The following is a 13,726-nucleotide window of genomic DNA, read 5'->3' on the forward strand; positions in this document are numbered from 1 at the left end:
CCACAAAAAGCCGGAGATTGAACCTTCTCAAGGAAAATTCAAATGTGAAATGTCCACGCGACAAGTCTTTACAACCAGCTGAAACAAACTTTATTAAAAAAACATGGCATTATCCTCAGCTGCTGAGTCACTCATTATATCCTGGAATCTCTACAATATGCCCTTACTTTTCAACTTTTATCCCAATCTTTCTTGTCTTCCTAAAGTTCATGTTCTTTCTCACGTGGCCCACCAAATTTAACTTCTTCATCCAATTATCATCCTCCACGTCATTTTTAACAAAACCAAACATCCTATTTTATTTCTTCTAACTACTACCGCGTCCCAATTCTCCACTATATATATGGCCCACTCCTTTCACTTTTCCAAACCAATCTCCTTTTTCTGTTCTAGTTTTCTGTCGAGCATTTTATCAAACAGTTTCTGTCTAATCAATCTCCCTTTTTCTGTCGTAGTTTTCTTTCAAGCATTTTATCATACAGTTTCTTTATACCTTTCTCCATCAGTATGATCAGCAATTTTGAAGCTGATGTAAAATTTCTACAAAACCCATCTTTAATTTCCCAATTTTTTTCTCTTTCGGCTATCGAAAAGGTTCCGCAGGTTTACAGTTTCTGCAAATGGGGTGCTCTAGTTCTTGCCATTGTTGCTTCTTTCAGCAGCTTAATAAGAAAAAGCAAGCTTCTATTCTTTTACGTTCGTAAAATAAAGCCTTCTACTGAGCCTCTTCTTCAGTATCTCAGCGAAAACATCAACTTTTCCGATGATGACGACGACGATGAATGCTCATCGGTTTCATCAAACGACGAAGAGTTAACACAAGTTGATGAAGATTTTTCAGTTGCAGGTTCGAGTTTCTACTTCAAAGAGCAAGGCCAACAAAGTAATTTAAGACTCGGACGGCGACGGAGCAGCTACGAATGGTTTCCCTTAACGGAGTTTTCTGCCGGGAAAAGTGTCGTAAAGTTTTGGGATAGTTTAACGTTAGGTTTAGACTTTAATGATTCTTTTAATATAAGCGATTTTACGGTTTTGTCGTCAGAAGTGAGAGATGCGAAAACCGGCGTCGTTTTAGCTGGTTATGACACGAGAATGAGGCGTCAGTCGCCGGCGATATGTGCCGAGTGGGGTACTGGAAAGGTGTTGGGAATCAGTGGTAACGGCGTCGGGAAAGTTTACGTTAGAGATGAAGTGGCCGGAGTTTTAACGGTTGGTGACTTGAGGAACGTCAAAACGCCGGTGGAAACGGTGACGGAACTCGAGGGCGCCGTTAACATTGACGAATAGACGTTGACCGTACAATATGAAGGGGGTAAATCCGTAAATATAAGTAACTATCAAATATCGATTAATTGTAAGATATTTGATTGAAGAATATCCTTCTTTTGTACATAATTATTTTCAAGATTATATAAAGGAAAATTGATGGTTGATCAAGATGACTTTCCATCATTTAAGTTGAGAGTGGTTGTTTAAATGTAAGTATTTTAATTTGATTCTTGCATAAATTATGATGCAAGGTTTTCTTAATGATTGTGTTTGATTTTGCTTAGCTGGTGATTATATACCTACCATTTTATTGATTAGATTCTAAGAATCCTTTCAAGATTTTATTTCGAATTAACTAATTTTAGATCAGATTTATATAATAGTTGTAGAATACATCAATGAATGAGTCGCCGTTTAATTACTCAGAAATTAATTGCTATACAATTGACTTGTGTTCTAAAATAAAAATAAAAGTAATATTATCAACTATTTAATTGTGTTTTTCTTTCTCTATATTCCCTAGACAGAGCTCATTTTATGTCTTGAGTTTGGCTATTAACGTATCTCAAGTTGACCCAACAATTTGTATTTGTGCGATTTGATCGAAACTATCACCTACCTAATCTGTTAGTTAGGTAGGTGATAGTTTATATTTGTGTGATTGACACTCAAAATCACTTTTTAGAAAGATTGACCAAACACAATTTGTTTATCAAATGTTACAAAAAATACTTTTTAATTAAAAGTACTTTCAAAAAAAGTACTTCTAAAAAAAATACTTTTCAAAATAAGCAGATTTTGACAGCTTGGTCAAACGGGCTCTTAGACGAATTAAATAAGTTATGTTTTAAGGATCAAAATTGACCACTAAATTATGGTACGTACAAACAAAATTTGCTGAAATCACAATTTAAAGACACGGATTGGGTGCAAAAGAAGAACAGCAGCTAGCTTTACTTGTTGGAAATATACTGATGTTTCTTAGAAACTAAAACAAATCACCGCATAATTTATACTAGCACTCTACAAACATGGAGAAATAATGGCTTTAGGATAGAACAAAAAAGACAAAGAAAGTAAATACAACAACATAGAATTTATTTTAAAGAAAAAAAAGAGAGGAGATTGATGCGCCTAGAAAATTAAAAAAATAAAATAAAAGTAGTTGAAGGTGATCATGTTGTGTAATATACTTTACAAGACATTATTAGTATCTTATTCCCTCCGGTTCACAATATGTGTCCAATTTGCTTTTAGCACGCCCATTAAGAAAATATTAAATTCTGTACAAATATACATACTATGACTAAACTACCCCTAATTAAATATTTAATGTGAGGAGTAAGAAATTTTTTTAGGAATATGTACATAGGGGTTAATTTCTCTGGTTTGGGTTAGGAATAACTATATGAAGGTCATCTCTCCAACGACAATCTTTTCGAACAGTGGAAATTAAGGGTTCGGTAATTAAAGAAGGATAGATGTCAGCTCTCTCTAACTTAATTACTTGGTCACGAAGGGATTCTTTATCATGCTCGAAAGATAAGTCGGTTGGCACTATTTCTTCGACCAAAGGTTCTTGAATAGACTCAGAAGATTCTTTGCCTTTAGAAGAAGATCTATTAGTGAAAGAACCTCTAGAAATAGTGCCAGAGCTAGAAGGAGTGATGGAACCAGAGGTACCACCACGAATGGATCCCAGGCCACGATGCCTACCTCCTCTACCTCTTCTGTGTCTCACAGGGCATTGGGGAAACTGTCAAGAATTGGGACTCTCCTAGGGTTGGGATTTGAAGATGACATGGTAGAAAGATGTGAACAGAGAAAGATGTGAATGGAGGAAGAAGTGAATAGGAGTAAATAGTGAAATATTAGGTAAAAATTTGTGGAAGAAGGGTTAAGTTTATATATAAAAGCGACCGTCAAAGACTAAGAAGTGTAATGATGGAAAGCCTATAATAAAGGCAACAATCACTTCGTGAATAGTGGAGTTGAAGAAGCCTTGAAAAAAGGCTGCAGAATTGCAGAGCTAATGAGAAGGTGACACGTATGCAATGCATTAAATAGAAAAGACAACTGAAGCGTTAGTACTGTCATAGCATTGATTATGGCAAAAATTCCCTTTTTAATGAAGATCCACTTCCCAAATATTTAATTGATAAATAAATAGAAAGTGGGGGGACTATCTGTATTGGGAAAAACTGAACTTAAATATTGAAGATGACGTGTCATGACACGTGGACCGGTCAAATAGTCAAAGCGTAGTAATCAGTTAGAAGGCACGAGCAACAACAGATGCGGGAGAGAAGATACTTAAAGGCACGAGCTATTATTCAGATGAAACGAGACTCGTACCTATTCGAGTCATTTAAAGTTCGAAGATCAGAAGGAATTGAAGACATGAATCTGATAGCGTAAAAGAGTCCAAATTCAACATTAAATGCCAAATACATTAGAGAATTTGTATTTAATAGGAATGATTGAGTAACGTTTCTTTTAGTGTCATTTATTGCTCGTAATTGCCTCATTAAGACAAAGGCATTACACTTTCTCTTAGAATTAACTATAAAAGGAGAAAGTCACAACATCTGTAGGACACGAAATATCATTGCGATTATACTGAAATATATACTTATTCATTGCTTTATTGTTGTTCTCGAAATCTCTCATTTCTTGATTATCAGTAACCCGATTTCTCTCTTAAATTCTAGCTTTAACCAAATATTCAGTTTTTTGGTTAAACAGTAAGACTTAACCTTTTTTTTTCCTTGATCACAATGTTTTCATGCAGTTCTTTAAATAAAAGTTTCTAATTACGTTAATTTCATTTGAAAAATTAAGAAATATAAATATACATATTGAGACAGAAAATTAGGACGTTTGACACTCATAATTCGAACATTTCATTTTTGTTGTTTCGAATGAAGAAAGTAAATATGTTATGTTGAACTCAACATACTTGATAGCTTGTTCCAACTTCTAATCAAACGGGTAAAGGGCTGACGCTGAAAATTCCGAGTAAACATAGAAGTCACGTTAAGTGCACGCAATTTAAAGCCGCAATTTGACTTTTGATAGTTCAATTCCATGGAGCAAGTCAGTTCCAAGAGGGAAGACATTTCTACATAAAACGAGATTTAAGGGTATAAAACCCCATAACTTCAATGGGTCTTTTCGTGTTTTTATTGGAAGTATTTTTTTAATAGATTAAAATTTGGAGAGTAGGATGGCACTTGGGTCAGTGTGATTGGGATAACAGCGAGGTAGATTCAGAATTTAAATTAAATTTTATGGGTTCAACTTTTAAATTATTAGCATTATAGTTATCCTAATTTTAAAGTTACGAGTTCATATCTACTATTTTGTAATGTTAGTGAATTTTTACACACGAACTTATACTCCATATCGAAAGCTAGCTATGAGTTCAATTGAATCCATCACTAGAATACTACATCTACCCATGGCTACGCAGACTATTTGTGTGCTATGCTGCAGTGGATAAGTCCAGGGCCAGAGCTACACTTTTAGTCGGAGGGTTGGCCGAATTCATTAATTTTAGTCCAGATTTGTTTTTGTATTAAAAATTTACTTAATATGTATAAATAATTTATTCATAACTCAATAAATTGCCTTCTCTATAATCCATAACCCATAAATCTCTAAAGTTATTATCCTAGCTCCACCCTTTCGAGTAGTCGGGCCATGACAGACTGAACTTTCTACAAAAACTTCTTATGCTAGAGATTACATCGCACAAGTACTCCAAATTTAGGTTTCAATAATTTTAGCGTCACTTACACAGCTTTCCATAATTTGTTTTCACCTTAAGAAATATTTTTAGTTAAATACTGCCACTGAATTAAACTCTCATTTTCGTAGATTTTGGATAAGCAAAGCCTAGTATATTAGTAAAAAAGCAAACATGCAAACAATAACTAGTTGTCTAAAGAATGAGTATCAATATTTAATATATATTTAAAAAGTACGAACCACACAAACACAATATATGAATATAAACATTATCATTTCAATTGCACTCGACGACTTGTCATGTTTTGAAAACGATCAGTGATCGCATCATTAGGTACACTTTCAAATACTTCATCCTCTAAATAACAAACTAAACAATCATTCAAAAAGTCATCACCAATCCTGCTTCGCAAGTCATTTTTAATAAACTTCATTGAAGAAAAAGCCCTTTCGACCGTTGTAGTAGCCACAGGTAATATCAAACTCAGCTTCACAAGCAAATAAACAAGTCCCCATGTCTTGTGAATATTTGTTTTAACCAATGTCTTCGAGAGATCGCCAAGCCCTTTCAAGTTAAAGAATGCATTGTCCATTTCTCGCACATAGTCAATATAGTTGTCAAGCTCACAACTAAGATCTTCAAGCTTAGAAGCAGTGAACTCATTTGGATAATATGTAGCAAGTTTCATAATCTTATTTTTATCATAAATTGCAAAAGAATCATCGGGCTCATACTAGCCATACCAAGAAGAAGATCAGTATTCACTTCACTAAAATGACTGTTAAGCTCCGAAAGTTGCAAATCAATAGCAGCACAAAAAACATCTACGTGCAAATGATGAGAATATGTAACAGTTGAGCTTTTGCGCTTCGACTTTCCAAGACCATACTTCTCATCCATTTTTGGGATCACAATACCATTTTTATCACAAAACTGTGAGAATGCACGGGAGAAAATATGATTGATATATTCTCATATGTTAAACATGATACAATGAGCCCTATATATATACATAACATGTCCTACTCCTAATACATATGGGATTAGGGTTACATAATTATTCTAACACTCCCCCTCAAGCTGGTGCATATAAATCATATGTACCGAGCTTGTTACATATGTAGTTAATATGAGGGCCAGTGAGAGACTTGGTGAAAATATCTGCAAGCTGATCATTCGACTTCATAAACTTTGTAGCAATATCTCCCGAGAGTATCTTTTCTCTGACAAAGTGACTGTCAATCTCAATGTGTTTAGTTCTCTCATGGAACACTGGATTTGACGCAATATGAAGAGCAGCTTGATTATCACACACAAGTCCCATCTGACTAATCTCACCAAATTTCAACTCCTTGAGAAACTGTTTGATCCAAGTTAGCTCACATGTCGCCATAGCCATTGCTTGATATTCTGCTTCTGCACTAGACCGAGCAACCACATTCTATTTCTTGCTCTTCCAAGATACCAAAATTTCCTCCTACTAAGACACAATATCCAGAAGTAGAACGTCTATCAGAAGGTGATCCTGCCCAATTAGCATCTGAGTATCCAACGATGTGCTCATGGCCTCGATCCTCAAACAATAAACCTTTGCCTGGAACTGATTTTGTATACCAAAGAATGCGAACAACTGCATCCCAATGACTGTCACACGGAGAATCCATAAACTGACTCACAACACTCACAGGAAAGGAAATGTCAGGTCTTGTCACTGTAAGGTAATTTAATTTACCAACCAACCGCCTATATCTTGCAGAGATCGCTAAGAGGCTCCCCCTGTCCTAGCAGAAGTTTAGAATTCGGATCCATCAGAGTGTCAACAGGTCTACAACCTGTCATTCCTATCTCCTCAAGAATATCTAAGGCATACTTTCGTTGTGAGATCACAATACCTGAGCTAGACTGAGCGACCTCAATACCCAGAAAATACTTCAGTTTGCCCAGATCCTTAGTCTGAAAGTGTTGAAAGAGATGTTGCTTCAATTTAGTAATAACATCCTGGTCATTGCCGGTAATAACAATGTCGTCAACATAGACCACCAGATAAATACAGAGACTCGAAGCAGAATGCCGATAGAATACAGAGTGATTAGCTTCACTCCAAGTCATGCCAAATTCCTGGATAACTGTGCTGAACTTACCAAACTAGGCTCGAGGAGACTGCTTTAGACCATAAAGTGACCGGCGCAAGCGACATACGAGGCCACGAGACTCCCCCTGAGCAACAAACCCGGGTGGTTGCTCCATATAAACTTCATCCTCAAGGTCACCGTGTAAAAAAGCATTCTTAATGTCCAGCTGATAGAGTGGCCAATGGCGAACAACAGCCATGGATAGAAAAAGGCGGACTGATGCTATCTTAGCCACGGGAGAGAAGGTATCACTGTAATCGAGCCCAAATATCTGAGTATATCCCTTGGCAACAAGACGAGCCTTAAGACGATCAACCTTACCATCCGGACCAACCTTGACTGCATACACCCAACGACAACCAACAGTAGATTTACCTGAAGGAAGAGGGACGAGCTCCCAAGTACCACTCGTATGTAAAGCAGACATCTCGTCATTCATAGCCTGTCGCCATCCTGGATGAGACAATGCTTCACCTGTAGACTTAGGGATGGAAACAGAGGACAAAGAAGATAAAAAAGGATAATAGGGTGATGACAAACGATGATAACTTAAACCGATATAATGGGGATTAGGATTAAGGGTGGTCCGTATACCTTTCCGAAGTGTAATCAGTGTACTAGGAAGAGACAAGTCCGCAGTAGGAGCAGGGTCAGGTGCAGGACGTGAATCAGCTAGGCCTGATGCTGGGTGCGGACGACGATGATATGTCAAGAGTGGTGTTCCTGTGGCAGGGAGTGTAGGAGGAGCCACACTAGACTCCCCAACAGTTGTAATGGGTAAGACTTCTGTGGCGGAAGGTGAAGGAGGAGCTATAGTAGACTCCTTAAAGGTCGGGATAGGTAAGACCTCAGATATGTCAAGGTGGTCAGAATGGTCAGAAGAGGTAAAGAAAGGTTTAGACTCAAAAAATGTGACGTCGGAGGACATAAAGTACCTACGAAGATCAGGTGAGTAACAACGATATCCCTTCTGAACACGAGAATAACCAAGGAAGACACACTTGAGAGCACGAGGAGCTAACTTATCTTTCCCAGGGGCTAAGTTATGAATGAAACAAGTGCTCCCAGAAACACGAGGGGGAACAGAGTATAAGGGTGACTGGGGAAACAATACTGCATACGGAATCTGATTCTGAACAGGAGATGAAGGCATCCGATTAACCAAATAACAAGCTGTGAGAACTGCATCGCCCCAAAAACGCAATGGAACATGAGATTCAATGAGAAGTGTGCGAGCAGTCTCAATGATGTGCCTATTCTTTCTCTCTGCAACCCCATTTTGCTGAGGGGTATAAGGACAAGAGGTCTGATGAATAATTCCTTGAGAAGTCATAAACTGCTGAAATTGAGAGGATAAATATTCTAAGGCATTATCACTGCGAAAAGTGCGAATGGAAACACCAAATTGATTTTTAATTTCAGCACAAAAATTCTGGAATATAGAAAACAACTTAGAACGATCTTTCATTAAGAAAATCCAAGTACATCTTGAATGATCATCAATGAAACTAACAAAATAACGAAATCCCAAGGTTGAATTGACTCTACTAGGACCCCATATATCAGAATGAATTAAAGAAAAAACAGACTCTGCATGACTCTCAATACTACGAGGAAAGGAGGCTCGGGTATGTTTCCCGAGCTGACATGACTCACATTCTAATGTAGATAAACTAGACAAACTAGGCACCATCTTCTGAAGCTTGGATAAACTTGGATGTCCTAAACGTCTATGAATTAGGTCCGGAGGATCTGTAACTAGACATGCCTTGGAGGAATTGAGTGAGTTAAGGTAGTAAGGCCTTCTGATTCAAGTCCTGTTCCAATCGTCTGTCCCGTACTGCGGTCCTGCATAATAAAAGAATCATCAATAAAATATATACCACAATGGAGGGCATGAGTCAAACGACTAACAGATGCAAGATTAAAACGACAGTCAGGGACATAAAGAACGGAATCTAGAGTGACAGAGGGTAGGGGATTCGCTTGTCCAACACCTTTTGCTTTAGTTTGAGACCCATTGGCTAAAGTAACAGTGGGAAGAGACTGTGAATACGCAATATTTGACAAAAGTGATTTATTACCAGAGATATGATCAGAAGCGGCTGAGTCCACAACCCATTGTCCAAGAGTACTAGACTGGGAAACACAAGCAAAAGAATTACCAACAACAGAAGTATCAGTCTGAGCAACAGAGGCTACTTGTGGAGATGTCTGCTTACTTGCTCGATATTTAAGGAACTCATTATACTCCCCTTCAGATAAAGAAAATCCCTGATTACCTGTAGTCTCGGTCTGAGCAACATAAGCATTTTTGGGTGGGCGACCATGTAAAGAATAGCACACGTCACAAGTGTGTCCAAGTTTATGACAATAAGAACACTTGGGTCTAGATCTTCCAAAACGACATCCTCCTCGTCTATTCTCCATAGTTTGAGATGCCCGATTGTCCACTGACTGGGATCGAGGACAGATGAGTCAAGTGTCTGTGATGAGCTCACTAGGTGACTTGGTGCTGCAGCAAGGCGAAGTAATTGAGAGAATAATTCATCAACTGTGGGGATAGTCGGACTAGCCAAAATCTGGTCACGTACTGAATCAAGGTCATTAGGGAGTCCGGCGAGTGTAAGAACTAGAAACATCTTCTTGTCGTTGCTCTTGTTGCTTTTCAATACTAGCAAAAACTGGCATCAACATCTCAAATTCTTCCATGACTGCCTGTACTTGTCCCAAGTAAGTAGACATATCCAATTCCTGTTTCTTCAAGCTTGTCATTCGCGATATTACATCATAGAAACGAGATATGTCATTGATGTATAAATTACGAGCCTTTTCCCAAACTAAATAACATGTCTGGAATGGACGGAACAAGGGCATCAATTTGGAATCAATAGATCGCCACAGGATACTGCATAACTGAGCATCGACCTTCTCCTAAAGTGTTTTGGCCTTTTCATCGCCTTCGCTAGCCTTTTTTGTTAAATGATCTTGAACTCTTTGACCTTTACACCACAACTCGACAGACGAAGTCCAAGCTAAGTAGTTTGAACCTCCCATTAAAGGTTTTGAGGTAATCATAACACCGGAACTGCCAGAACCCGGGTTTTTAGACCCGAAAGCATCGACTCCCAAAGACATCATTGGATTATCACCAAATAACAGAAAGAATCAACTGACAACTCGCTGAAACAGATGAAGGAAACACTGTTTTTCCGGAAAATTACTGTAGCTGCCGGAAAAAGTCAGTGTAGTCGCCGAAAAAACTCAAAGTGGTCGGAATCAAACGTAAAAGGTATGGATAGACTCGGAATTACTAGGCGATCCGACTGTCCAACTGGAAGTTTTCAAAAAATGGCCGGAACAGTGCTCACGTGCCGGCGCGTGGGGCGCGTGGGTCAGATCTCGCCGGAAAGTTCTGGCGCATGAGGGCGCGTGTACGTGAGTTTTCCGGTGGGGTTTACTGGGGTTTGGTCGCCGGAGCCTGAGGAGTCTCGTGGTGGTGTTGGATTTTTGCACACACCAACAGAAATTGATATAATTATGAGCAGCCTTCTAAGTCGTTGGAAAATTGCACGGCGACGAGGTCTTTCTTCTCGGAAGTCGCTGGAATGATGCACAGTGATAAGTTTCTCACTAAAGCTCTGATACCATGTGAGAATGCACGGGAGAAAATATGATTGATATTATTCTCATATGTTAAACATGATACAATGAGCCCTATATATATACATAACATGTCGTACTCCTAATACATATGAGATTAGGGTTACATAACTATTCTAACACAAAGAGACATCTTCCACCAAAGAATTCCATTTAGATTCCCTCATTGTTTGCAATTGCCTCTTTGAGAAATTAACAAGTTTCATAGCACTAACAATATCTTGATCTTTTCTTTGCAGAGCCATATTCAAATCATATGTAATTGTCAATATTTTTAACATCAAATGTAATATACTCACAAACTCATAAGATCTTATATCTTCCACTAGACTTTTTGCCAGTGCTTTCTCCTGATAATTTGAACCCTCATTTGCAAGAACTCCAAGTACATGAACAATTGATGAGTATAAAGAAATAAAGTTACACAATGTCTTAAAGTGTGATCCCCAACGGGTATCACCTGATCTTTGAAGCCCAAGTTCTTGATTTAATCCACTTCCTGTATGAACTTCAAGCACTAATAACTCATCTAATTTTTCAGTTTGATCATCTCTAAGCATCTTCGTACACTTATAAGAACCTCCAACTACATTCAAAATATTAGCAAGAACATCAAAAAAATTATTTACATCATGGTGTTTCTTTGCAACTGCTACAAGAGTCAGTTGCCATTGATGAGCAAAGCAATGTATGTAATATGCCGAAGGATTATCTTTCAGAATCAAAGTTTTAAGACCATTGATTTCTCCTTGCATGTTACTAGCTCCATCATACCCTTTTCCCCGTATTAGAGATGAATTTAATGAATGTTGTAAAAGCAAAGAATATATTGCTTTTTGTAATGCATGTGCAGTAGTAGCTTTTACATGAACAAGACCAAGGAATCGCTCAATAAGTTCACATTCCTTGTTGACATAGCGCAAAACAAGAGCCATTTGTTCCTTATGAGATACATCCTTAGACTCATGAACTAATATCCCAAAAAAATCCCCATTCAAATCTTCAATAATTGCTTTCACCGTTTCTTTTGCACAAGAATTCACAATATTTTTTTGAATATCAGGAGAAGTCATGGTGTTATTTTTTGGAGCTTTTTCTAATACCACATTTTTCATATCTTCCTTCCTATAAGCATACCATTTTAAGAGATCTAAAAAATGGCCTCTTCTTGTAGAAGTTATACTCTCATCATGGCCCCGAAAAGGAATTCCTTCTTCCAAAAGATATCTTATCACATCAATTGAAGCATTCAAGCGAGCTCGATGTTCACTTTTAATTTTTCTAAATTGCTTGTCCAAAGAAGTTAGAATGGATTGTGCTTGGTTCACTAAATCTAGCATCATCTTGAAACATCGGTTATGAACACTATTCACGTCACCCACATGTGATTTAAGCCTTTCTAAACCTTTATTCCAACCTCTAAAACCATCTGTTGTGAAAGGACCACCTACTTTTTTTCTATATCCTCCAACCTCTTTTTTAAACAAGTAACAATATAAACAAAATGTTGCATCTTGTTTAATGCTATATTCTAACCATTGAGAACATGAAGTTCTAAACCATTTAGGATTAAAGTGACGCATTATTCCACCAAAATCTCTTTTTGGAAAGAAAAAACCACAAGGCTGAGAATGCCCATTTTGTATATAATTTCTCCTTACTCGGTCACGTAAATTAGGAGGATATTCTGAAATTGATTTTCTCTCAGTGGGATCGAGCTCATAATCCAACACTTTATCCAGTGCTTGGGAAGGAAATTAGTATTGTTATTAATAACTTGGAGAACTTGTCAAAGAAGAGCTAGAAGAAGTTACAGAAGCTTGAGCTTTGTAAAAACTCGTGATTATGTCGACTTTTGCTAGTAGACCCTAAAAATCATAAAACACAAATTACACTTCAAGTTGTATGTTTCACAATGCTTCAAGTCTTGGCTGCTTTGTGCTTGAGTATATTTTTACAAATAATTTAGTATTAGCCTATGTGAAAATAATACTAGAGCAACATATTACATATTCGAATAATGATTCGAATAGTGATTCAACTTTTCATTTGTTTGCAAATCTTAAACACCAAAATAACATTTACAACTTATAATCTTGCTTCCCACATTTATTATATAAAATATAATAAATTTTTTATCTCTGATTAGTACCCAAATGCAAGTTGGTCTCGCTAAGAAACTAAAAACAAGAAAGTAGGACCAATGGACCACATATCTTGTCCGTCGGCTTGTTGGGGATTCCAAGTTTGAACTTTTGGAAAGTAGAAAAGCACAAATTGACAAAGAGTATAGAGGTCAAAATGTTGGACAACCCTAGAATTAAAGATTAAAAATCAGATTTTATATAAATTATCAAATATAAAATATAAAAGAAAAACATGAAGCAAAAAATCAGAAAAGAAGAATTGAAGAAGGAATAAGGGTCTAACTTCTAAGGGAGAAAATGGTAGCAACTAGCAGCAAAAGTCGATCAATAAAGACAGAGTCACACGGTCACAGAGCAGATCAGCAGAACCCTAGCTTTTTTTGATTTGGGAATTTTGGTTTCATCCTTGTTTGGAGTTGTAAGGCGTCTGTTTTTGTTTAGAGTTTTGTCTTTTGTTTATTAGAAAGAAAAAACTACAAAAAATGTTAGTTTAGAGGAAAGTCAGAGGAATTGTTGTTGGAGTTGTTTTGGAATTATAGGTCGTCATTTACTCATTTAGTTTGTGCTTTCTAAAAATATTGTAAAAAATAATGAAATAACACTGCTTTCAGAGGGAATCAAACTCGGGTGTCTCCCAACAAACCCATCCCCCCTTACCATTGAACCTAGACCACTTTTGTTACTGGGTTCGGCAGTGATATATATATATATATATATATATATATATATATATGTATATGTATTATGTAAGTTAAATTTTAAGT

At 37.1% G+C, this 13,726-nt stretch overlaps 2 protein-coding genes across 2 annotated transcripts; one reads left to right on the forward strand and one right to left on the reverse strand.

The window, feature by feature from the left end:
• LOC109209850 lies at positions 349-1,552 on the forward strand. The gene has a single exon (XM_019373198.1). It carries the CDS (start codon positions 508-510, stop codon positions 1,285-1,287), a length of 780 nt encoding a protein of 259 aa, XP_019228743.1. The 5' UTR covers positions 349-507; the 3' UTR covers positions 1,288-1,552.
• Positions 10,548-11,888, reverse strand: LOC109219583 (zinc finger MYM-type protein 1-like). Its single transcript, XM_019384044.1, has 2 exons — positions 10,947-11,888; positions 10,548-10,793 (listed from the first exon to the last, which is right to left on the reverse strand). The coding sequence occupies exons 1-2, from the start codon at positions 11,886-11,888 to the stop codon at positions 10,548-10,550; spliced, it is 1,188 nt and encodes a 395-aa protein (XP_019239589.1).

Source organism: Nicotiana attenuata, chromosome 2 (genome assembly GCF_001879085.1).
Source record: "Nicotiana attenuata strain UT chromosome 2, NIATTr2, whole genome shotgun sequence".
Classification (NCBI taxonomy): domain Eukaryota; kingdom Viridiplantae; phylum Streptophyta; class Magnoliopsida; order Solanales; family Solanaceae; genus Nicotiana; species Nicotiana attenuata.